General features: G+C 45.7%; 1 protein-coding gene across 1 annotated transcript; it reads right to left on the bottom strand.

Moving 5' to 3' along the window:
- On the bottom strand, window positions 1–25,963 carry ei24 (EI24 autophagy associated transmembrane protein). Its single transcript, XM_083648674.1, has 11 exons — window positions 25,855–25,963; window positions 23,361–23,497; window positions 21,968–22,113; window positions 7,961–8,021; window positions 7,756–7,822; window positions 7,513–7,637; window positions 6,270–6,389; window positions 3,769–3,880; window positions 3,542–3,653; window positions 1,621–1,695; window positions 1–1,491 (listed from the first exon to the last, which is right to left on the bottom strand). The coding sequence occupies exons 2-11, from the start codon at window positions 23,400–23,402 to the stop codon at window positions 1,329–1,331; spliced, it is 1,023 nt and encodes a 340-aa protein (XP_083504800.1). The 5' UTR covers window positions 23,403–23,497; window positions 25,855–25,963; the 3' UTR covers window positions 1–1,328.
- Between the last annotated feature and the right edge of the window lie 49 nt (window positions 25,964–26,012).

The following is a 26,012-nucleotide window of genomic DNA, read 5'->3' on the forward strand; positions in this document are numbered from 1 at the left end:
TTACTTTTACAAAACCTCACTCACAAACATCAGTCTGCACAAAACACTATGCACTTCTTACAATAATTACATACCGTGGTTTCAAAAACATGGCCCCGTGCCGGGGTCGCCTCACGATGGGTTTCTGGTCGGACAATCGGAACGCATTAACATTATATACAGCAGAAAAACCCAGAGGCCCGCGGTCTGAACAGACAACTTGGCTTCTGCTCTTGGGGGCCAAGGCTATCTCCCCATTGCATCTTCCTTGAAGGGAACGCCAGACTCCAGCTACGTGACTTGGTGTTATATAAGTGAATCAAACAAAACCTAGATGAAGCGGTTTGGCAGTGTCATCTGACCCAGCAACAGAGTCATCATGTAGCTTCACCTAGTCAATACACACCCACTTCAAAATGCTCATATTAAATACAGTTTTCCTCTGCCTGGATCAGCCCCTGAACGGCAACACCTCACATTACTTCATTGAGGTGTTCATTCAGGATTAAAATACCAGGAAAATCTTTTGTCTCCACGCTAACACAAGTGATTTACATATCTGATTCGGTTAGTAAGGTTCACCGATCCGTATGACAGGATGTTTAGCAGCTCCCTTGCCGACTTGTAAAATCCACTAAAAACAAAGCACTTGCAGGATAAAAAAAAAAAAGCCTTTGAACTGTACAAGGTTATCTGTGTGGAACTCTGAAGGATCTGCATGGAGAAACAGATCAATATTAATGTGCGAGAGAAAGCATTCACTCTGTGAGGAAGGAATGTCACTTGCAACATGGGGGGGGGGGGGGGGGGGTACATGAAACATGACAATGACTGTGCTTTGCTTCTGAACGCAAACAAGAGCCTTCAAATCAGAGCAAATGCCCCTTTTAGTCACATCAACTTGGTTTAACATATTCATAAAACTCAAGATGATCCTTGTGCTGTAATTGATTAAATGTGGGGTACTCAAATGGCACATTATACGTGTGTGTGTGTGCGTGTGTGTGTGTGTGTGTGTGCGTGTGTGTATGTATACATACATACATACATACATACATACATAAAAGACAAAGAAAGAAAAGAACAGAGTATACAATGTGTGTGTTTTGAGTGTGAGGCACAGGGCATCTTTCTGTCACACTGCTGAAAATGTATCTGGTGGGCGCAGCGAATGAATAAGCAAAGGGCTGTAGATTAAACACATGTAAAGCCTTTTTCCGTAACCGCGCGCCGTCTCCGTTAAAGTGAAATCCTTCCCGAAGCATCACATTTTGACACTTGAGGCGAAGCCGCTCGCCAGTCACTCTGATGCCTTCCTTCTGCTGGTGGTAAACTGCGAGGGGGGTCCGTCACTGGGTGGGCAGGAGTCTCTGACGGGTGGGGGAGGCGTGGGGAGATGGCAGCTTCTCGGAGGAGGCGGACGAGGTCAGGGACGACTGCAGGTGCACCGTCTTGTGGAACAGCTTGTTGCTGATCAGCACGACCAGGGAGAAGAGACGCAGCTGGAAGTGGCTGAAAGAATGGAGTCCCACAGTGATGTGGTGATTGACTCAAATAAACAGCTCTTTTTTTAAACTTGTTGTCATATTACACGCATGTTGTCATGATAATACACTCATGCTGGCATGAGATGACACTCACTAGAGCTTTGTTGGTGTCTTGGCCTCATTAGCGCTGATGATGAAGAGAGGGAAGAGGATGGAGAACAAGCAGCCACTATGTAGAAAAGACAAAAACACACACGACCATCAAAAAATGTGTGATTTCCTCGCTCCTTTGCTAGAGGATGTTGCAAGACATTCTACATTCTTCCTATACTTTCTACATTTCAAAACGAGGTCTAGTAGTATGCAAGAAACATTATAATTAGGTCCGACTGTCATCTCAGAATTTGACATTGTTTGGAATTTAACTAGCAACACCGCATCGTGGTTGTATGCCTCCGCCAACGAGTCGAGTTGCACAAGCACAAACACCTTGAAGCCCATGGCACAGTGGTGTGGCCATTCAGCCTGAGGGCACTTTAGGCAATGTTTGGGGGTACCTCAACAACACGGCTAATCATTTTCAACATGGAAAATGGTCCTACCCCTATCCTACCCCTAAACCAAAAAAAAACATCCACATCCCCCAGCCAGTCCCCCTACCTACCCCTCGAACCCCAACTACCTATGACCTAGCTATGGCCACTTTCCCCTTCCCTCACCATGCCTCCTCCCATCTCCCACATTCCCCTAGCCCACGACCCCTACCCACTCCTCGAACATCAACTCTCTATGACCGTCCTATCCCTAGCTACGGCCTCTTTTCCCCAGCCCCGCCCACTTCCTTGACCACACCCCACTCCCACCACCGACACCCCTAGCCACTCTCACTACCCACCCCTCGAAATCCAGACTCTCTATGACATTCCTATCCCTATGGCCCCTTTTACCTAGCCCCGCCCCGCCCCGCCCCGCCCCCTTCCTTGATGGAACGGATGGCCGTCAGGTCACGGTGACCTTGAGCTTTGACCTTTGACCACCAAAATCGAATCAGTCCATCCTGGATTCCAAGTGGCCATTTGAGCCAAATTTGAAGAAACTCCTTCAAGGCGTTTTGACAACATCACGTTAACGAGCACAGAACGGGCAGTCGTCGGGTCACAGTGACCTTGAACTTTGACCACCAAAATCGAATCATTTCATCCTCGAGTCCCAGTGGACGCTTGAGCCAAATATGAAGAAATGCCATCAAGGCGTTCCTGAGATATGGCGTTAACGAGCATTGGACGTATGTACGTAGCACATACGGGGATCCCTGTCATAAAAAGAACACGGAGTGCAATCTCAGACTGGGAGATGGAAATGAGTGCAATGAGTTGACAATTCCGTGTGATATCAGGCTACAGAGAGGGGGCAGCAGAGAGGGGGCAGCTGGAACATTACACATTATGCTTTACATCACACACACATGGGGGCACGGTGGTTCAGTGGTAGAGCTGTCGCCTCGCAGTCAGAAGGTCCTGAGTTCGATTCTCGCCTGGGACACTGCGGGCACTGTGGTTGTGTTCCCCCCATATCTTCAGTGCCTACTGCCCAGGTGGGGTATCTCGTCGTAAGGGCCTTTCTGTCTGTGTGGAGTTTGCATGTTCTCCCCGTGCTCCCCCAGGGGGGTTCCTCCGTACATAACCCCCCCCCCCCCATTAAAAACATGCAGAAGATCAGATCGTCATCGTCATCGTCATCCGACCAGTGACGACAACATCCGAAGTCGGTCCCCGGGCGCTGTACAAGAAAAGCGACCACTGCTCCTGGCCTGCCCCCCGGAGGAAAGGACAAAGCCAGGATGGGTTAAATGCAGAGGACAAATTTCACCGGCCACCGTCAGCATGTGTGTGTTGTGGCCGTCCGTGCATGTGTTGATGTGTAACCGTGTGACAATAAAAGACGGGCTTGTCCGTCTAAAATCGTGTTTTAAAAATTGTGTTTTTGCACCACTGTGGAAGTGACTGTTGTCTGTTGGGATTCAGCACAGAGAGCAGAAGATGTGTTTGAATAGTCGGGGGTATTAGTAGTCCTACCTGATAATATATGAGGAGGGCAGGGCGGTCAACAGAGCCATGGGCAAACCAAAGCCAAAGTAATAAGGCCAGTTCCTCTCAATATTCGACAGCCGCTGGTGCATCTCAATGCCTTAAGATGACATAATTACAAACACATTTAAATCACAACTTCTTTTGTTTGAGAACAACGTTGGGGTCAAGAAGACAATAATAGTGTGTGTGTAGAAATGGATGGAACATCTCACCATGGTTGAACCAGCGATACTCAAAGCAGTACAGGGAGTAGAGCAGAGACATGTGGAGGAGGCTAACCATCTGTCCAATGGCATCAATGGGGAAGAGACTAACAATCATACCCTGGAGGAGCACAGCATAAACCAGTCAGACTCACTAAGATTGTGTTTGCAAGGGCAATTTGAGCGTCTTTGGCCCCTCTGTTCATCACAAACTGTTCATCACAACTGCCTCTTCATCACCAACTGCAGGCAGAAAATGGTGTGCTTCAAACTAATACCCCTCCACCAAGGCTGCCACCCTTGCACCCAAAAGCCTCTTGGTGAGATTGACATATCATTTGCATATACACGACAGGCCCAAAATTGCTTTACTTTTTGACCAACGCGGTTAAGGGCACTTTGCACATGAACAGCATGGCTTTCTGACCTTGGTGAAGAGAATCAGATTACAGCAGTAACTCAGTGTTTCCCCTACCATTTTACAGGCCTGGCGGGCCCGGCAGGCCAACGATGCCCCCGCCAGGCCAGAAAAATAATAATAATTATAGCTGCTGCGCAGCAATAGGTCGTGGCCGGGCAAGTCTCAAGGCTTTGAGCTAGAGGTCTTTGGGTATGCCCGACCCCCCGAATACCCGAGGTTCCGACCCGGACCCGGCCGGGTCTGGGTCCATTCAAAAGAAGTGCCAAACCGCTTGACCAAACCCTTAGAAAAGTCATAGCACACCTGTCCTCAATAAGCCGCATGTTTTGAGTTCGGGCATGTCTATGTGGCGCAGAAATTGTGGGAGTTATTACGTGCCAAAAAAGTGGCTGCTGTGCAGCAATGGGTCGTGGCTGGGCAAGTCTCAAGGCTTTGAGCTATTATGACATCACAATTGCTCGAGTGACATCAGTGATGGCATCACAATTGCTTGACTGACTGATGAAATCACAAATACAACCTAATTGCCATAGGTAATTAAGGTAATTAGGCTATACACGGGGCCAGAATTCAACGTTTTGATGCACTGTGGGCTCAATTTTTGACCGATCGAAAATCTGTTTTGATACTTTTGTGTAGGACAGTCTAACGATGCAGATGCTGAAGTTTGGTGTCGTTTGAAGAAAAAATGTGGGAGGAGTAGGGTTTAATTCGTTTTTGCAGTTTTGCAGTCTTTAGACTTCATAATTGGCCATAGGTTGCATTGTACAAAAGTTTCCCCTCATTTAGGCGCACATTTCGGTGAAAGTTGCAAAGCCGTAGCACGTATGCCTGATTTTTTATGAATTTTCAAAGTTTTAAACTTTAGACGGTCACTGTAGTGCCACCGTTAGGACTATTGGCCCCAAATTTGTGTCAAAGACATTTGGCATGGGACTGGACCTTTGTGCAAAGTTTGGTTAGTTTTCATCCATGGGAAGTCGAACATCCCGGGAGGAAGAAAAATAATAAAGGCAAATACAATAAGTGGCCCTGCCGCTTCGCTGGCCCGGCCACTAATAATAATTATTTTTCCCTGCTCTCCCCAAAATTTCAATAAATCTTTATGGCATATTATTACAATACAACAATACTGGTGTTGACAGTAATAGAAGATGCCAAATAATTCAAAACAATAAGCATTTTGCTATTAGCATCGTGTCAGCGTGAGGCGCTGTTCCAAAACATGTCAACGTGTGTCGTTGCCTGGGAAATGCACATCCCATAATACAACTGTTCGCATCGCAAAATAGTATGATGATACTTGGGATGCCATTGCGAACATAGATGCGAACAGGTTAGCTAAAAGTTTAGCGTCGCCAGCGAGGACCGCCACTGTTGCGGTCGGGGTACGTTTTGAAAAACCCCCAGGCCTGAAAAACTTTCTATGGGAAACACTGAGTAACCTATGTACCGTAAATTCCGGACTATAAGCCGCGGCTTTTTCCCCGTTTTTGGGCCTTTTTTGGCCCCTGCGGCTTATAGTCCGGTGCGGCTTATCTATGGATTTTTTCCCAAAAAAAAAAAAAAAATCTCTCTTTTTTTAGCACTCTTTCTAACTATAAATCCACTTCTGTTTTAATTTCCTCTCTTGCCCTCTTTTCACCACACCGCGGACACTGTGTGCACTGTAAAAAAAAACACAGGTGGTGTTGTGTTATGTTGTTTTGTTGAAATGTTAATAAATGGGAGCTTCCTCAAACAGCCATCTCTTTCCCGACAATCCCCTCTGTGCATGAACCCTTACATATGGTAATTAAACATTAAAACACAATAAAAAAAAAAAAACAAAAAAACATTAAAACACCCGCGGCTTATAGTCCGGTGCGGCTTATATATGTAACAAACAGGCAATTTTGCAGGTGCGGCTTATACTCCGGTGCGGCTTATAGTGCGGAATTTACGGTAGTATACTAGTGTGATATGACAGTATTGGTAAACTTAACACACACACGGCCAGTTTTCAAAGCACGAGGAAAACTAAGGGTCATGGCGTGCAAATGTACCTGCATGAGGAAGAGTGCCCAGAGGAGGAGGTTGAAGAGCGTACCTGAATGAGGAAGAGTGCCTGGAGGAGGAGGTTGAAGAGCATGTCTGCGATGATCTTGCTGACGCTGGGGAACGGCTGCGCTTTACAGCCAGACACCTCAAATGCCAAGTCAGCTATGTCCTACAACACAGAAGAAGACATCGCCTTCTGAAAAAAGCGTCTGAGGAAGAGCCTGTGTGGCTCGAAACGTCACGCTCAAATAAAAGAAAACTTCAAACGGGAGCGTCAAGGTTTAGCTTTAGTTTATCAGGATCCCCATTAGCCATTGCAGGTGTGCGGACATTACTTATTTTTTTGTCTACGCCGCAGACTAGCCATTGCTTTGTGTTGGTTTGCATTGGTTTTATCGGTTTTACAGATGTTTACGACAGCTGGCTGTGTCAGTGTGCCCCCATTCATAACCAATGAGATTTGCTCCGGTTGTGAGCAACCCAGGTGGTGCCGTTCACACTAAAATTTACCCTTGGTCGCCGAGCCGAGTTGCGCAACATGGGTTAACCCTTTCAAACATGGGTTAACCCTTTCACACATGGGTTAACTCTTTCAACATGGGTTAACCCTTTCAAACATGGGTTAACCCTTTCAACATGGGTTAACTCTTTCAAACATGGGTTAACTCTTTCAACATGGGTTAACCCTTTCAAACATGGGTTAACCCTTTCAGACATGGGTTAACCCTTTCAACATGGGTTAACTATTTCAAACATGGGTTAACCCTTTCAACATGGGTTAACCCTTTCAAACATGGGTTAACCCTTTCAGACATGGGTTAACACTTTCAACATGGGTTAACCCTTTCAAACATGGGTTAACCCTTTCAGACATGGGTTAACACTTTCAACATGGGTTAACCCTTTCAAACATGGGTTAACCCTTTCAACATGGGTTAACCCTTTCAAACATGGGTTAACCCTTTCAACATGTGTTAACCCTTTCAAACATGGGTTAACCCTTTCAACATGGGTTAACCCTTTCAACACGTGTTAACCCTTTCAAACACAAAATCAACCTGGGAAAAATCTGAGTTTGAAAGGGGGTATTAGTGTGTCACTCTACGCAAATCACAAAAAACAACGCAACGTTTTTCTAATACAGTCTTGCACTGTTCGGAATAGAGTCCTAACTATGTCTCAACATCGTTCAATTTGCCAGGGGGGAGATAAGACAAATCTCTGTTAAATGTCCTCGGAGAATACGTTGATTCTGGTGATCAACATCAAGGTCTAGCAAAGCAGGAGCTGACCTGGAACCAGATGGCGTTGACTATCTTGCTGAGGACGAACAGAGGAAGAACCCAGAGGGCGCTGAAGACCGAGGTCAGGATGAACTCTAACCAGGACCACACGCTGCCATGCAGGGAGGGGTCACCTGGAGGAAAGGAAAACGCCTCTTTCACTGACCGCTTCGCACCAATGGCCAGATAACCTGCACAGGTGCCCAGTAGACATACATACCAGCAGACATGCATACCGGCAGACATACATACCGATGATTTTCCCCGTGAGAGTCTGCAGCAGGGGGATAAACAGCCGATAGAAGAGAAACAGACTGAGCTGGGGGAGAAAATGATGAGATAAACACGTTAAGTGCTTCTGCAAACAAACAAAAAAGTCGGTCATCATAAAATGCTTCAATGCTGAATTGGCTTGACTGTAACCACGGTGACGGTACAATATGTCAAAGCATCTTACCCAGAACACTCCTCCATTCCAGGCACAGCATTGAAAAATCCTACTGGCTAATTTGGGTTCACTGTGAGAGAGAGAGAGAGAGAGAGAGAAAGAACAACCCAATGTGACATTAAATCACCACAGAATATTATGCACTGACTGAACAGACCGGCTGAAGCCCCACACGCACAGGGAGTGTCAAGATCCCAGCGTTTGGAAGCCCACCCATTGTTTTAAACAGCCGAACACGCACCAAGAGCATTCTGACGCGCATCAAACTGCCTTGACGCTTGTACTCAGAACCTGTTTCAGTTTTGGAGCGTCAAACGAGGTTCCAGCAGCGACCAAAGTGCTCTGACGGCCCGGCCACATCTACGCGTCGTTTGACGCGGGCTGAGGCTGCTGCCCATCCACTTGGTATTGGAACATGCTGCTCGACGCCTCGCGAAGCATGCTGGGAGACCAGACGACGCGTAGCAGGCTTGTGAAGCGACAGTGGGCAACAGAGGGGGCGGGGTGGAGTTTGACAAAGTACAAAGCTAGCCAATTGAGCTCGTCCTAGGACCTATCCTACCCTTCCTGTCCTCTTCCACTTCCTCTCTAACACCAATTTTCAAAGAAGCAAAGTAAATCTAGCAGCAGCTAGCTTGGGAGCTAGCTGATGCTTCCGGATTTCCACGCCCACCAAGCGACGAGCGTCCATACAGCCAAGCGTCAGCCCGCGTCAAACGACGCGTAGATGTGGCTGCACCGTGAGCCCCCCCCAGAGTCCTGCACCAGGTCGGGGTTCCGCGGGGCCCCGCCGGGTACCCTCAAAAAACCACGGGGTGCGGGTAAAAAATACACTTCTGTAAATTGGTGAGTCGGGCCTCGGGTATCAATGAACTCAATGCGGACGGGGGCGGGTGGAACAACGACAACGTATGAGCCATGTATGTTTTTCTGTTGCACTCAGACTGAGGCAGGGGGTGTGTCTGGCAGGGGGTGTGTCTGGCAGCTGGTCTGAGTGGAAGAGGAGAAAAGTTTCTGACACACGTTTTCCGCTTTGTTTACATAACCGGCATCGTTTCAAGTATGCGCATACCGTGCATTGTGTGACGCTATATGGACTGCACAAAACATTCAAAACTCAGCTGCGGAGTCAAGGTGATCGGAAAACATTCAATCATCGTCTCCCGTCCCCTTTTTCCTCCAACCTCAGTAATAGTTGGGGACTCCATCATTAGAAACATCCGCTTCTACATTGAGTGCCACAGCGCTTCAGTAAAATTGTCTGGAGCCTGTGCCAGATTCACTTCCATTCAGTTGAAAACAGCTATAGAATTTTTTCTATTAGGGCTATATGGACAGGGCTGGACTCTAATGAAACATTGGACACTCCTGCTTCTTTCAAAGAAGAAATTTTGTTTCTAGACAGTTCCATTATGAAATGACAGCCTCTGAAAGAAGAGCACTTTCAAGGGTTTTCTGCTGTCTTTTTTTACTTTTCAAGATAAAGTCACTTTTATGAATACTTTTTGCACTCTAATTTCAAGCACATTCACTGACTCTAGCTAATATTTTCTGATGTAGTGACATGGTGTAGTTCTGTGCAGCCTGCGTGCCCCACCCCCCTCTCCCCCCCTCTCCCCCCCTGAGCTGCAAACTCCTCCCCACACGCACACAGTCTATTTTCGCAGCCTCCGTTTTTGCCCCGGGCGGATCCCAGCGCGACAAGGAAATGCCAAACGGGACTGAAGGAAAAGGTTTGGCTGTTCGGCGTCGGGTGCTGCCTTTCTGGCAGGGAATCGTGTGGAGAAACTATATGCAGACAGATAGACAGACGCAGAGGAGCTCAGTTGTGGGCGCGGATCGCAGCCAACTGTCAGCTGCAGACAGAGCAATCTATATGGCTCTGGCTGCAGCATGCATCGGTGTCTCTTTGATCACGGCTTTCTCCTGCACAAAGTAAAGGATCTAGCGCCAAGGTTTTAGGGTGGCGCAGCTCCCGTGTAGATTTTTAAGGTGGCGCCGTGTGATCCCTTGAAGGGATTCATGCTCACTGGCTGGGTATGACCTTAACACATTGACTGCCAGCCGTTTTTTTTTTGCTGTAGGTAGCTTTTGCCAAGCCGTTTTTTTGAGGATTCTGGCTCATTTTACAAGAGCCGAGGATTCTTTTCTGCTTGGAGTTTGTCAACACAAAGTTCACAAAAGTACTAATAGAATGTGTGCTTTCTCTGTCTAAAAGAGTTAGTTTGTAGAGTTAGTAGTTATGTAGATATTAGCCGTTGAGTACAGCATGGTTTTAGCGTCTTGAGACAGGAAGCTGAGATAATCGCAGTTTTGTGAAATTCAATCAAACAGCCAGAACAGTCACTTTAACCATTTATTTTTGGCATCAGTGAGAGATCAGACATCCAAACGAACGCCCTCTCCTTCAACTCCTCCCTCCGTGGGCGTGTCTAGTGGCTTTCAGCCTGCGTTTGTCACAAGTGAGTGCTCTGCTGCTGGGAGTTTGAGCAGCGTCGCTCCCTGGCAGCGAGTTTGAGCAGCCTGCCTCCCTGGCAGCGAGTGTGGATAGGTCTCACTCATCTCTTGGGTTTGAGAGCCCCGATGAAGCCCCGTGCGACTCTAGGCTTTATGCTGACACACAGTCCATTTCTGGAACCCCCCACCGCAGCAGCGCGAAAGCGTCCCCGCCTACAGTATGAGAATGAGGCTTGTTCGTTTCTGACTGTAAAATCGCCAAGCCATTTCCTTGATTTCCTTCCTTGGAGGAAGCAGCCGCGGGAGGCGGCTGCTTTTGGTTGACTTTATCTCTGTCGGGAGAGGACCGTCGCCACCTAGCTGGTCGGTAAAATAGATTATACACATTCAATACTTCCAATATCTCCATAGGAGACGCGGGGGGCATTGATCCACGTAGCACCGTCAAAAAAATATATATATATTTTTTGACGACTCAACTCGTCGTTGGCAGTGAACAGCTGGATTGTGTTTGACGACTCAACTCGTTCTTGGCAATTAACGTGTTAAACAGCAGAATTATGGAATAATATGAATTATGATTTTAGGACGTCCACAGACGTCCTTGGCACTTCTCGTTACTTTTTTTTAGGACGTCCACAGACGTCCTTGGCACTCAATGTGTTAACACCGCCACTCACTGCTTCCCTGGTGCTACGGTCCCCATCATTCTTGGAAAGCTCCCAGGGCTGGTCCACTCACTCCCCTCCTACGTTAAACGCATTATAGTCCACGTGGGGTCAAATGACACTGCTCGTCGTCAGTCCGTGCAGACCACAGCAGATTTCAATTGCCTTCTCAATTACTTAAACAGCTGTGGCAAGTCCATTTATATCTCCGGTCCCATCCCTACTATGGCCCGTGGAATAGAGCGTTTCAGTAGGATCCTCAGCCTTCACACTTGGCTCAAATCCACCTGCTGTCAATATTGGTTTTATTGACAACTTCAACTTGTTCTGGGAGCGCCGCTCCTTTTTTAGGACCGATGGAGTCCACCCAAATGAGCTGGGTAGCAAAATGTTGGCTGCTAATTTACAGCACGCCGTCCATTCCGCTGCGTCCCCCCCACGTGAATGACTACTGACGTCACATGCCCAAGAATTCCCGGAATCTCCTTCTTCTTCACCGGTGTCACCTCAGTCCAACACTTCCAAAGCTAGCGCCCCCTCATGTCCCTTACTGGTAATAACACCAACAACTTCTCCGGTTCATTTTCCCATTTTGTCTGTGTTTACTGTTAGAATCCCAGTTCATATTACATATAGATGGGTTGATCGACGCACATGTAACACTACCGTAAATTCCGGACTATAAGACGCACCGGTCTATAAGCCGCACCTTCAAAGGTGACTATTTTTTTCTTCTATAAGCCGCACCGGTCTATAAGCCGCGGGTGTTTTGATGTTTAATTACCATATGTAAGGCTTCGTGCACAGAGGGGATTGTCGGGAAACAGATGGCTGTTTGGGGAAGCTCCCATTTATTAACATTTCAACAAAACAAAAGTCAGGTCACTAATCCCCAGACAAAATCACACATTGTGGTATTTTTTGTTTTTTTTACAGTGCACACAGTGTCCGCGGTGTGGTGAAAAGAGGGCAAGAGAGGAAATTAAAACAGAAGTGGATTTATAGTTAGAAAGAGTGCTAAAGAAGAGAGAATTCCGTTTTTTATTTTTTTATTTTAGTTACTCACAGTACTATTGACCAGTCCAACTCAAAAGATATTCGGCAGTTTCACTTTGAGCTCTTGTTCCGCCGCTGGGCACACAGTGTCCGCGGTGTGGTGAAAAGAGGGCAAGAGAGGAAATTAAAACAGAAGTGGATTTATAGTTAGAAAGAGTGCTAAAGATAGTCCGGTCTGGTTATGACGAGTCTCGCTGGGTACAGTACGCCAAAGCGATATCCATTGACTCGATGATGCTGTTGTATGTTGCGCGTTTCTGTTGCACCAACGCGGAGAGGGACGAAAAAGCGCGTACCCTCCCAGGTGAGGGGCTTCTTCCCCGCAGCCTGGAGGATGAGTTGACGGTCGGGCCAGCGGAGTAGGCAGATGAAGATGGCCCTCGGTGGCAGGCCGGGGTCTGGACGTGGCCGAGGCGCCCGGTGTGCCCTGTCCACCTCTGGTGGTTTCTCGCCTTCCTTCAGGTCCAGGATGTAACACAGGATTTTGCCACAAAAGCGTCCATGTCACCAATCTCAGCTCCTCTTTTACATTGATCAGGCGAATGCTATTTCTTTTACTCCTGCTGATTAAGTCATCAACCTGCGTGTGCAGGGTTTCGATTTTGCATTTTATCCATTTTCGGACTCACTGTGTTGTTTTTGTCCTCCAGTGCGCGGATGCGCTTTTCCGCATTATAAACTCTGTTCACGGTTGCCTTAGTTTCTTTAGTGAGTGAGTGGATGGACTTCTGCACGTTTTCAAACTTGTTTTCAAGCTGCTCAAAACCTCTGAGCGATGTCGGACTTAATCGATAGTGTTTCACGGAGTAAAAGTTTAGCCCAAGCGTGTATCTCCAGCCTCCAGCAGGTGAGTCATTTCCTCATTCATGGCGTGATTGCTTCGTCTTTTTCTTTCTGCTTACCTGTGTTGTGTTATGTTATGTTATGTTATGTTGTTAAAAGAGGGCAAGAGAGGAAATTAAAACAGAAGTGGATTTATAGTTAGAAAGAGTGCTAAAAAAGAGAGATTTTTTTTTTTTTTTGGAAAAAATCCATAGATAAGACGCACCGTTATATAAGCCGCAGGGGGCAAAAAAGGCCAAAAAACGGGAAAAAAGCCGCGGCTTATAGTCCGGAATTTACATCAATTTTGACAATCTAGCATCTGTTCCTCTGTCTAAACCTATGCCTCTGTCCAACTCTAATACTGTCAGCTCCAATAAGCTTAAAATTGTTTTTCTTAACACGTTCACTGCGTCGACGAGTTAACTCGTCAAAAAAAAACAGCGGTTGACTGCCGTCGACGAGTTAACTCGTCAAAAAAAAAAAATTTTTTTTTTTGACGAGTTAACTCGTCAAAAAAAAAAAAATTTTTTTTTTACGGTGGGACGTGGATCAAACCCTTTTACATCTCCTATAAAAATATGGGAGCTATTGAATGTGTATAACCTATTTTACCGACCCACTAAAGTGGCGACAGTGCTCTCCAGACTAGAGAAAGCCGAGCAAAAACAGCAGGAAGAAGCGTGAGGAATCCATTCTCATGAAAATGGTTTGGCGAAAACGCTTTCGCGCTGGCGCTGGGAGCTGGCGCACAACGGTGGGGGATTCCAAAAATAGACTCTGGGTGCAACACACTTTGAAACACACAGCAGAAAGCCCAGAATCGCACGCAGCTTTATCCCAGCTCACAACAAACGAACGAGCCGATCCAGACTCGCCCGACGAGCGGCCGCCAGCAGCCAGTCAGCACAGACAGGCAGCAGAGACTCGCATGTGACACACGCTGCAAAGCCACCAGAGACACACCCACGGAGGGAGGAGTTTGAAGGAGAGGGGGGTGGGGGTGCTGTTATGGAGGAAATTACTGTTCAGAACTATATTGTTTAGATGTCTGATGTCTCACTGATGCCAAAAATAAATGGTTAAAGTGACTGTTCTGCCTGTTCTATCGAATTTCACAAAAATGCATTTTTCTCAGCTTTCCTTCTCAGACGCTGAAACCATGCTGTATTCAACTGCTAATGCCTACATAACAGAACATGATAAAAACTAACTCTTTTAGACAGAGAAAGCACACATTCTATTAGTTCTTTTGAGATATTTTGTGTTCACAAAGTCCTAGCAGAAAATAATCCTCGGCTCTTGAAAGATGAGCCAGTATCCTCAAAAAAACCCTTGGCAGAAGCTACCTACTGTATTGAAAAAACTGTTGGCAGTGAATGTGTTAACATACGGTCACTCAACTCAAAATCACTTTTAATCAACGACCTTATACAGGAACACAGTCTTGGTATGATGGGACTGTGTGAAACCTGGCTGTCGGCAGACAACGCAACACCCCTAATTGAAGCCTAATTCATGAATCTAATCATCCACTTAATCAGAAACTAAACGTGACATTTGCATCTTTTGAGATACTAATAATGTCTTTACCGCTATCTTGTCAACGTGCCTTGCCTTTTTATATTGCTGTTCTGTATCGCCCCCCTGGGGCTTACTCCCTTTTTCTGGAGGAATTTTCACAATTTGTATCAGATTTAGTAATTCGTGCTGACCATGTTATAATCGTTGGCGATTTTAATATTAATTTTAATGACAAATCCTGTTCCCTCAACAAAGCCTTTATATCTCTTATCGAAACCTTTGATTTTACTCAAGTTGTCACCGATCCTACTCACCGCAATGGTAACACAATTGATTTTGTCTTGGTCCGTGGTGTGTGTGTGTGTGTGTGTGTGTGTGTGTGTGTGTGTGGTATGTCTGTCCAAGATTTATCAGTGTCTCCAACTGCTCCCTCAGTTTCTGATCACTCCTTTATTAAGTTTACGGTTCAGATGCCCTTCACCTCTGACAGCCAAACTGGCTCTTGAGTACTCTCTACCAATCGCTATTAGCCCCCTTAATAAATGGTAAATGGTAAATGGCCTGCATTTATATAGCGCTTTTATCCAAAGCGCTTTACAATCAGTAGATAGTCTACATTCACCCATTCATACACCAATGGCAGCAGGCTGCCACGCAGGGTGCCTACACACCATCGGGAGCAAGGAGGGTTAAGTGTCTTGCCCAAGGACACAACGACAGCAGCTGGGAGGGAGCGGGGATCGAACCGCCAACCCTTGCGTCATTGGCCGACCCGCTCTACCTCCTGAGCTAAAGCCGCCTGAGCTAAAGCCGCCCCTAACTATCTTGGCCCTCTTGACAGCTTTACAAACAATTTTAACAATATTTTATATAATGCAATAGACTCAATAGCCCCTCTAAAGTCCAGAAAGCGCACGTCTCAGAACATCACCCCGTGGTTCAATGATGACACCAGGGCTCATAAGCGAATGTGTCGACATCTTGAAAGCAAATGGCGCAACACTAAGCTTGAGGTATTTCACATAGCATGGGATGATTCTCTGCGCAAATACAAAAATGCTCTCAGGCTAGCGAAAAATACTTACTACTCTTCTACAGTGATAACTAACAATAAAAACTATCCCAGATTTCTATTTGACACCATCGCCAATCTCACTAAAACTGCTCCCGTCGCCCCTCCATCCATGTTTTAACAACAAAGTAGAGTCGATCAGAGAAGAGGTCAAGAGCATGGCCACACTTCTCTCCACGGCGCCGCCTCAATCTCCGTCTCACAGGTCCCCCACTCTTCAAGCTAGCAGCAGCCTAATTCATTTTAATGTAATTAACCAGGATACCCTTGATAAATTGGTTGCTAGCTCTAAGTCCACCACTTGTTTCTTAGACCCAATTCCCACCAACCTCTTTAAAGAGCTGCTTCCTATATTAAGTAATCCACTCCTCCACATTATAAATGAGTCTCTGAACACAGGCACTGTTCCTTCAATCTTCAAGAGAGCCATAGTCAAACCACTACTCAAGAAACCAAACCTGGACCCTTGTATCTTAGCTAACTACAGGCCAATCTCTAACCTCCCCTTCATATCCAAATTGCTCGAAAGAGTCGTCTCCAGTCAGCTCACAGGCCATCTCTCAAAAAACAATCTCTTTGACAGCTTTCAGTCTGGTTTCAGAGCCCACCACTGCACAGAAACAGCACTGGTCAAAGTCATAAATGATCTATTATTAGCTATGGACTCAGATCGGACCTCTGTTCTGCTGCTGCTTGACCTGAGTGCCGGGCTCGACACGGTCGACCACGCCATCCTCCTCGATCGCTTAGAAAACCTTGCCGGTATCAAGGGACTAGCTCTTGACTGGTTTCGTTCATACTTATCCGACAGATCACATCGTATAGTATTTAATAACTCCATGTCTGATCATTCAAGTGTCAAATATGGTGTTCCACACGGCAAGGACCAAGAACTGAAGAGATTCAAGATTCAAAATCTTGAAAATCTTGAATCTCTTCAGTTCTTGGTACCATTCTCTTCTGTGTATACATGTTATCCCTAGGACACATCTTTAGAAAATTCGGCATAAACTTTCATTGTTATGCCGACGACACTCAAATCTACATCCCTATTACAGCCAACGACTCCTCCAACCTTCTCAATCTTACAACCTGTTTAACTGAAGTCAGAACCTGGATGTGTAGAAGCTTCCTACTCCTCAACTCCAACAAAACAGAGATGCTGCTAGTCGGCCCATCAGAACATAGACACCAGTTTAGTAATATAACCATAAACCTAGATGGCTATTTAATTTCCCAAAAACCGACAGTTAGAAATCTAGGAGTAGTTCTTGACCCATCATTATCCTTTGTTCAACACATCAAAAACACCACCAAATCTGCTTTTTTCCATTTACGCAACTTAGCTAGGATCCGCCCGATTTTATCACTGACGGATGCTGAAACTGATACATGCTTTTATCACTTCAAGAATAGATTACTGTAATTCACTCTTCTCTGGTCTACCATTAATTACAACCAACAGTCTTAAATTAGTTCAGAATGCAGCAGCTAGAGTCCTTACCAGAACAAGGAAATTCGATCATATTACATCTACACTCATAGCCCTGCATTGGCTCCCGATACAGGCTAGGGCCGATTTCAAGGTACTCCTCCTGACCTACAAGGCCTTGAATGGACTCGCACCATCCTATCTCGCCGACTTAGTTAAACCCTACATTCCGGGACGGTCACTACGCTCCCAATATGCCGGTTACCTGACAGTCACCAGGTACAAGAAAAAAACAGTCGGGCCAGAGCATTCACACACCGTGCCCCGTGTCTTTGGAATGCTCTTCCCCTGACTGTTAGAGAAGCTAACACTATTGATATTTTTTAATCTAGGCTCAAAACCCACCTTTTCTCTGTGCATTATGGCTCCTCCATCTATTGATGTTTTCTAGTTTTCTGTTGTAGATTTTACTCTGTGCTACTCTTGCCTATTTGATTGTCTCTGCATAGGCTTGTGTATTGTGCATATGTTTGTGTCATATACTCCGAACTGCTTTGTTGTGAAGTGTACAGAGACCCCTTGGGGTGATGTTGCACTATAAATAAATAAAAAACTGAACTGAAACTGACACTGATTGGAGACAATACGAGTCGGACAGATACTGTAATAGGCTAACGTTAGCCTCCACTACAACCATAGTACCATACACACTGGCTGTTTTCATAGCAACAGGCAACAACATGTCATGGATGGATACCGTGAAAGTGGAGAGGTCTCATCCCAACTAGGGATGGGAATCGAGAACCGGTTCTTGTTGAGAACTGGGTCGCAGTGGATCAATTCCTTGGAATCGTTAGCCAAAATCCTTAACAATTCCACTATCGATTCCATGCGCGATGACGTCACACGCTGCGACACGCACGCAACGCAGCCTTGTTTTGTTTAGACCGCAGCCACCATGGCATCTAGGCAGAAGCAAAACGATGACCACAGTGCCACTTGCAATGCTTGCAAAACCTCTATTTCGTCAAAGGGGGGAAATACTAGCAATATGCAGAAACATTTGTCCACACAGCATGCAATAATTTTGGAGGAATGTCACATTTCTGATGTGCTACGGAGTGACGATAACGTGGCTAACAGCAGCGCGGCTAACAGCAGCGCTCCTCCAGACCCTGTCTATTGTGTGTTTAGTGTTTGTGCCATTTGTTTCATTGCGTAAACCAGATTTCACCAATACTCCATTTCCATCCATTTAATTTAGAGGATGATGACGTTCAGAGTCAGACTGGTTCAGAGGCTGGTAGTCGCTCTGGGTCAGAGGCTGCAGTGAGTACTTCTTGTGCTGCGCACTTCTAGCCCCTCCATTCACCCAGGCAGGGAAGAGTAAAATGACCGAGGCGAGGGTAAACGAATGTCACCGAGCAGTGGCTAGTTTGTCTGACATGCCAGCTAAAGAAAAATGTCAAAGTTGCATGTTGTCATTCTAACCACTAGTTCTGTTTCATTCATTCCCACTATATATTTTCTATAGGGAGATGACAAAGATGCTCAACCCAAAATACAAACACCCAAACAAAGCCAGTTTAACAGACACACTGATCCCTGCTTGGTATGGGATTGAAAAGAGCAATCTGATCTCAGAGCTGAATAAGAATACATACTGTAATTATAATGATAATAATATAAAAGAAAATTAATGTTAATAAACCCGTTTGTACTCTTTTTTTTCCCTTGCCCAATGAGAATCGATAAGAGAATCGATAAGGAATCGGATCGATAAGCAGAATCGAAAATGGAATTGGAATTGCTAAAATCTTATCAATTCCCATCCCTAATCCCAACGTGGATTTACTCCTGCAACAGCGATCATAAAGGCAGTATGGATTATACCGGACATATTAGAAATAGCTGGTAAGTCACTTTGCTTGCTGTAACTGTCTGTGTGTCTGATAGCAGAGCTATCCAGCTGGTTAGTCAGCTAGCAGCTGCTAAAAGCTAATTAACGTACCTCAGCTGACGAGTCTCGGCCAGAAAGACTGCTGTTCGCCTCCCGTGGCAGTTTCGTTAGGGTCACTACAAAATGTTTGCACTGCAGATTAACGGTTATTATATACAGTATATGCGGTTCCGGGTTGGTAGGGGTGGGAATCGTGGAGTAACTCACGATACGATATGGTCACGATACTTGGCCCTCGATAACGATATTATCACGATACAGCGATTCTGCGATAATCGATATATTGGAAGAAATTTAACCTACGATACATCACGATATCTGTGTAACTGAAGAGAAAAAAATACCCCTAAAAGGCAAGAAGCAGGTATTATGTATTTATTAGCAGAATTGACATGAACTCTCTCAGAGTTCACTCACTCACTCATACCATTTTCGATACCACAGAGGAAAAGTTACACATTAAGTCTTTTTATTATTATTATTAAAACAAGAAAACCTATATAACCTACCTACCTACGTATATCATTTCTAAAAGTAGATATTAATGATCAAACATTTCCATTCATGTAGCCTACAGTATTTATGTTTTTGTTTCAACTAGAAACATAAATAAACGTCAACTTGAAACTATGTTTCAACTACCACACACAGCATAATATTTTAGCCTGTTTATTATTATTATTATTATTATTTTTTTTTTAAATAAACATATCGATACTTGGTGCCAGTGTATCGATAACGTATCGCAAGTGGAAATATCGCGATACCGTGAGTATCGATATTTTGTCCCACCCCTACGGGTCGGGGCGCGGGTTTCATGTCTGCGGGGAGGGGCGGGTTGCGGTACTGTTTGATCATATGTGTGGGTTTGCGGAGCGGGGTCGGTATTACACGTCGCGGGGCCGGGCGGAGCCGGGTCTTGAAAATCAGACCCGCGCAGGACTCTGTCTCCCCCCCTCCCTCTCTGCCCACTTCCATCCCCGTGTCGTCGCTGTCTCGATAAGTGCTCCTCAAACAAATCTCACAGCAGTTTAAGAACACGATTTCAGACGGACAAGCCCGTCTTTATTGTCACACGATTACAATCAACACATGCACGGAGGGCCACAACACACACATGCTGACGGTGGCCGGTGAAATTTGTCCTCTGCATTTAACCCATCCTGGCTTTGTCCTTTCCTCCGGGGGGCAGGCCAGGAGCACTGGTCGCTTTCTCGTACAGCGCCCGGGGACCGACTTCGGATGTTGTCGTCACTGGTCGGATGACGATGACGATCTGATCTTCTGCATGTTTTTAATGGGGGGGGGTTATATACGGAGGAACCCCCCTGGGGGAGCACGGGGAGAACATGCAAACTCCACACAGACAGAAAGGCCGTTACGACGAGATACCCCACCTGGGCAGTAGGCACTGAAGATATGGGGGGGAACACAACCACAGCGCCCACAGTGTCCCAGGCGAGAATCGAACTCAGGACCTTCTGACTGCGAGGCGACAGCTCTACCACTGAGCCACCGTGCTCCCTGTTTAAATACAGCAGGCATTAATACGCTACACTAGCAAGACTACAACGTGACAATAATGTTCTTAACACATCGGCTAGCAAAACATAGCCTATCCCTGGATGTCATGATGAGATTAGATTAAGTTTGGACAGAATTGCATCATTTTTGCCCGCAGCGCTGCCTTTTTTCTCTCCCCCTCTGCATGGGAAACAGGTAGGATGATCCAACAGCCTCTATCCCAAGCTTGCCCAGAATGACGTGCCGAACACAATAGGCTATATTTCCCGCTGCAAAGTCGATCTCTGAGAAGAATACTAGAGGAATAAATGCATTCGAAACATATAATTTGATCCAGAGGAGAGAATTGTAGCCTATTCTGTAGCCTACCTTTCCTCTGCAGTAGCCAGGCAGCAGCACTGTGCTCCAAACCGCGCCGGAGCTTCTCCCCATGTTTAGAAAGTGATTAAGCGGTTTATTGAGTCATGTCTAGCAGGGTAACTGCGGCAGATAGTCGGACCTGATTCTACGGTTATAATCCACAGTTCATGTTTAGAAGAGGCTTATGACAGGACAACTTTTTTTTTTATTATCGGTCAATTGTGCCTGATTACATATAAATTAGTGGCCTTTTCCCCCAAATAGTGATGTTCTGTCATTCTGTGGTGTATACATTTCAGATCTGATGCTTGCAGTGCGCTATAGGGGCAGATCTTGACGTGCGTCAAGATTCGCTCCCTGTGCGTGTCGGGCTTGAGCACTAGCTCTCCTTAGAGCCATGCAGTTTCCCCTACCATTCTACAGGCCTGGCGGGCCCGCCAGGCCAGGGAAAAAAAGATTTTTTTTTTTTAAGATTTTTTTTCTCGCTCTCCCCCAAATTTCAATAAACCTTTATGGCATATTATTACAATACAACAATACTGGTGTTGACAGTAATAGAAGATGCCAAATAATTCAAAAAAATAAGCATTTTGCTTTTAGGAGCATTGTGCCAGCGTGCAGTGCTGTTCCAAAACATGTCAACGTGTGTCGTTGCCTGGGAGACGCACATCCCATAATACAACTGTTCACATCGCATCCCATAATAGTATGATGATACTTGGGATGCCATTGCCAACATAGATGCCAACAGGTTAGCTAAAAGTTTAGCGTCGCCAGCGAGGGCCCCCGCCGTTGCGGTCCGGCTACGTTTCGAAATCCCTCCAGGCCTGAAAAACTTTCTAGGGGAAACACTGCCATGTATATAGAAGACTCGTGACATCTCTGTTCACTCCAATGGACCAGTTTGTAAGGTTCTGGATTAAGCAGCGCTGTCGAGTTGCAGAAAAATGGACAGTTTGTGATGTACTTTGAAAGGGTCCGACGTTTAAAGAATCAAATTGTACATTATCAGCTTTATTTTAGCATTCAAATGTAGCGCGAGGCTCCTTCCTGGCTATTCATTGGCTACCGAGTCACGCATTTTGGACCTGGGCTGACGCCACTCTCTTACTAGATTGCTCTGGCTCTTCTTTTTGCCTACTTGTCAGGTTTGTGCTCCTCACTCTGTGCCCGTCTCTGTGCCAGGGCCCCGCTCGCCCGTCTCCTCCGCTGCTCCTCTCGTTTCTGCTGGATGCGCACATCCAGCTTAGAGATGCTTCCTATCCCCACAATGGAATCCTTGATCCCCTAGAGAACACACACACACACACACACACACACACACACACACACACACACACACACACACACACACACACACACACACACACACACACACACACACACACACAATCCAATCGCTAATATTTAGAATATCTACATCAATCTGCTCAGTTGGATAGTCAACATAGCGGTAGCTATTTATATCTGTGCCCTTCCAAAAACAAAGCTGTGTCTCAGTGTTAGTTGTATGGATCCATAGAGAGCCAAAGTCACGCCTACTTCCTGCTTCAGCATACGAACTAGCATCTGAAAAAATATGAATCGTGGTGAACGGCTCGTCGTAAAACTGAAACGTAACATTTAGTTTTGCATGAAACCACTCAGTCAACTACATCTCTCATCTCGCACAATATACTTCATAGCACAATTCAAACGGGATAAAAAAATTATTGTTTCTCGCCACCATTCATATTTTTTCAGACACTGCCTGGTGTGTGTAGGGCCTGGAAGGGGCATGACTTTGGCTCTCTATTGTACCCTCCATGCACTACTTCCATGATGTCACTAATGTCAAAGCTTGTGTGAGTAAGCCATGCACTACTTCCATGATGTCACTAGTGTCGAAGCTTGTGTGTGAGTAAGCTGTTCACTACTTCCATGATGTCACTAGTGTTGAAGCTTGTGTGAGTAAGCCATGCACTACTTCCATGATGTCACTAGTGTCGAAGCTTGTGTGTGAGTAAGCTGTTCACTACTTCCATGATGTCACTAGTGTTGAAGCTTGTGTGAGTAAGCTGTTCACTACTTCCATGATGTCACTAGTGTTGAAGCTTGTGTGAGTAAGCGTGCACTACTTCCATGATGTCACTAGTGTCGAAACTTGTGTGTGAGTAAGCGTGCACTACTTCCATGATGTCACTAGTGTCGAAGCGTGTGTGTGAGTAAGCGTGCACTACTTCCATGATGTCACTAGTGTCGAAGCTTGTGTGTGAGTAAGCGTGCACTACTTCCATGATGTCACTAGTGTCGAAGCTTGTGTGTGAGTAAACGTGCACTACTTCCATGATGTCACTAGTGTCGAAGCTTGTGTGTGAGTAAGCGTGCACTACTTCCATGATGTCACTAGTGTCGAAGCGTGTGTGAGTAAGCGTGCACTACTTCCATGATGTCACTAGTGTCGAAGCTTGTGTGTGTGAGTAAGCTGTTCACTACTTCCATGATGTCACTAGTGTCGAAGCTTGTGTGTGTGAGTAAGGCGTGCATCTGCTGACCGTCGCAACATTGCGGAGGAAGGCCCTGACGCTGTCTGTCATCTCTGGACCAGCTGCAGATCCATCAACTGCAGAAGGAGGGGGGGCTGGTGACTTGGTGGTCAGCTCTCATGGCAGGGAGGGGCTCACCCAGTAACCTGCCACAACACAACGACAGGGAAACAACATGAGCGCAAGGGCCAGCAAGTTATCACTATGCAACTATTCATCAGCAAAGCCTGAGTTCAGAGAGACAGGACACAAACTCCAGAGCAAGTGCACTTTCTGGAGTGGCTGTACTAACAGTTTATAGGTGCCTGACTTTGTTTACTCAGAAACGTTGTGACACCCATGTCAGCCATTTTCAGTAGTACTGCTAATGCAGTGTTTCCCATACATAAAGGAATTTGTGGCGGGCCGCCACAATAATATTTTGACCGCCACAATAAGATGTTGACCAAAAATTTTTTTTTTTTTTTTTTTTTTTTTTACAGTGCACCTGAACGCAACATGCAAGATATCCGCTGAATAAGTGTCCAATAAATGTTCATGTCATTCTGGCCAATACTTCTGTTATAGCATTTCAGTCTGGAATATGGAATATCTTTCAATAATCTATGATTTAGCTGCTAAATTGTCAAATACCGCCATCTGCTCGCTACCCAGGCACTTATGTATGTACTTAACCTAACTAACTTAACCTAACTATCCAGTGTGCACAACACTGTCAGCCTAAACTCCGGCTGACACCCCAAAAACCTACAATCCGCTACAGAAAAATGTATATTGTTTGTTTATTAACAGGCCCCTCGCCTTCTATCATTTCACGAAAGTGGCAAAGCAAGTTGAGTATCCCTGACCTATAGGGAGAAATTTAGTTTGTCATTGTAAACCCACAGCACAGTAATGATGACATGTTCTTCATAGATCTAGCCTTTTAATTTTGCTCTTAAGCTTTCTCAAAGTACACCAAATTCATGCATTTTACTTTAAAATGTTTAAAAAAATCTTGCGGGGGGGCATGCCCCCGAACCCCCCTAGGGGGTCTGCGGTCCAAATACTCAAAATCCTGTGGGAAACACTGGCTAATGCTAAGTATATTCATGATAGATTTTTAAAAAATCACCTCGGGTGCTTTTCAGTGCTTAAGTTTCTTGTTTCTAAATTTGGCCGTTCTTCATGACATGTACACATATGACAAATATACTGTCCGGGGTCCTCTCGCCATTCCGAAGTGTCGGCATTCCGATCATTGACTTCTATGCTTTCGGAGAGGCGGCCCTTTTTATCTCCAAAAAAGGTTTCACCATTGCGAAAGATAGTAGGTCCGCCATTCCGACATAGCATCTTGAGTTATTTAGCCTACAGGGGTGGGAGAGGTTAGGTTTAGGGTTAGGTTCTGGGGGAGGTTAGGTTTAGGCGTGGGGGGTGGGATAGGTTAGGTTTAGGGTTAGAGTCTGCAGGAGGTTAGGTCTAGGCGTGGGGGGTGGGAGAGGTTAGGGTTAGGGTCTGCAGGAGGTTAGGTTTAGGCATGGGGGTGGGAGAGGTTAGGTTTAGACGTGGGGGCTGGGAGAGGTTAGCTCCAGCCGGTCCCCCGGGTTAGGGTTAGGGTTCTTTCGCAATGGCGAGACAGATCTCCATTCCGACAATTTTGTCGGAATGCCGGTATTTCGGAGTGCCGACATTTCGGAATGCCGGGGTGTCCCCATACTGTCCAATATCATATTACTAACATTTTGCTTCAAAGTACAATACCAGTGTTTTCATATGCTGGACCTCTCTGGCCTTGACACAAGTGAATACCTGACTGTGACAACTGTTTAGCATTATTTTTCCATGCTAGTGATATTTGCTGATTCATCACTGACATAAGTTTCGTGGGTTTTTTTTTTTTTTTATGAAAAACAGCCTAGCATCTTCCCCATAGTTGCTGATAGTTTTGGGATTTCAAGATGTTATGGTACAGATACAAAGTCTACGAACAAGGTGGTCTGAGGCATCCATGACAATTGAAGCAATAATAATAGTCCAAACCACAAGTCCAAACCTAATTATGTGTTGCAGGGAAAGATAACAGTGTCATCTCAAGGGGCAGAATGCAGACTTCAATAAAAAACATTTTATAAAATGGTTTAAGTGTACTTCAGCAAATTATTCCTACTGATATCTCTAACATTAGCTGGCCTGAGTTGGCTAGCTAACTATTACAGAAAATAGCCAACAACAGTCAATGTTAGCTTGCTCACTATCGCCTGCCAAGATACCTACATAGCACAAAGCAGAGACTGGGTAGAGAGAGGAAACAACCCGTATAAACGACTCTTCGTGATGTCTCTGAGCACATAATCTTGACTTTCGGTAGTTTGTTTGCTTGCTTGCTTTGCTAGCTCGTCTGTGTTGCTAGCTAACGCTGAAAAACTAACTTAGCTGTTGTGTTTTTCGTGGATAGACAACATCTCAGAAAGCCAGTAAAGTCAAAGACAGGGGAGATCTTTCGCCATCCCGTAGTCCTTACCTCATGCGAAAAGCTCGGTTTGATTAACTAAGCCAAGTCTTTCTTTTCCACCCTCAACAACAACAAAACCAGACGCGACTGGCAGACAGGCCCATGGACAACATATTGCGCAAGCTCAATATTCTAAGGATTATGGGAAAGGTAGTCCATATGGGCCA

This window comes from Poromitra crassiceps (assembly GCF_964638095.1).
Source record: "Poromitra crassiceps genome assembly, chromosome: 1".
NCBI classification, from domain to species: Eukaryota; Metazoa; Chordata; class Actinopteri; order Beryciformes; family Melamphaidae; genus Poromitra; species Poromitra crassiceps.

What these genes read in the sequence shown, in the direction of transcription:
- ei24 (XM_083648674.1), bottom strand. Translation starts at nt 23,402, where the DNA reads ATGACAGACAGCGTCAGGGCCTTCCTCCGCAATGTTGCGACG. An exon ending in AGGCACTCTTCCTCATTCAG is followed by an intron (nt 3,881 to 6,269) that starts GTACGCTCTTCA and finishes GTGCTCCTCCAG; the next exon opens with GGTATGATTGTTAGTCTCTT. An exon ending in GTATCGCTGGTTCAACCATG is followed by an intron (nt 3,654 to 3,768) that starts GTGAGATGTTCC and finishes TGTCATCTTAAG; the next exon opens with GCATTGAGATGCACCAGCGG.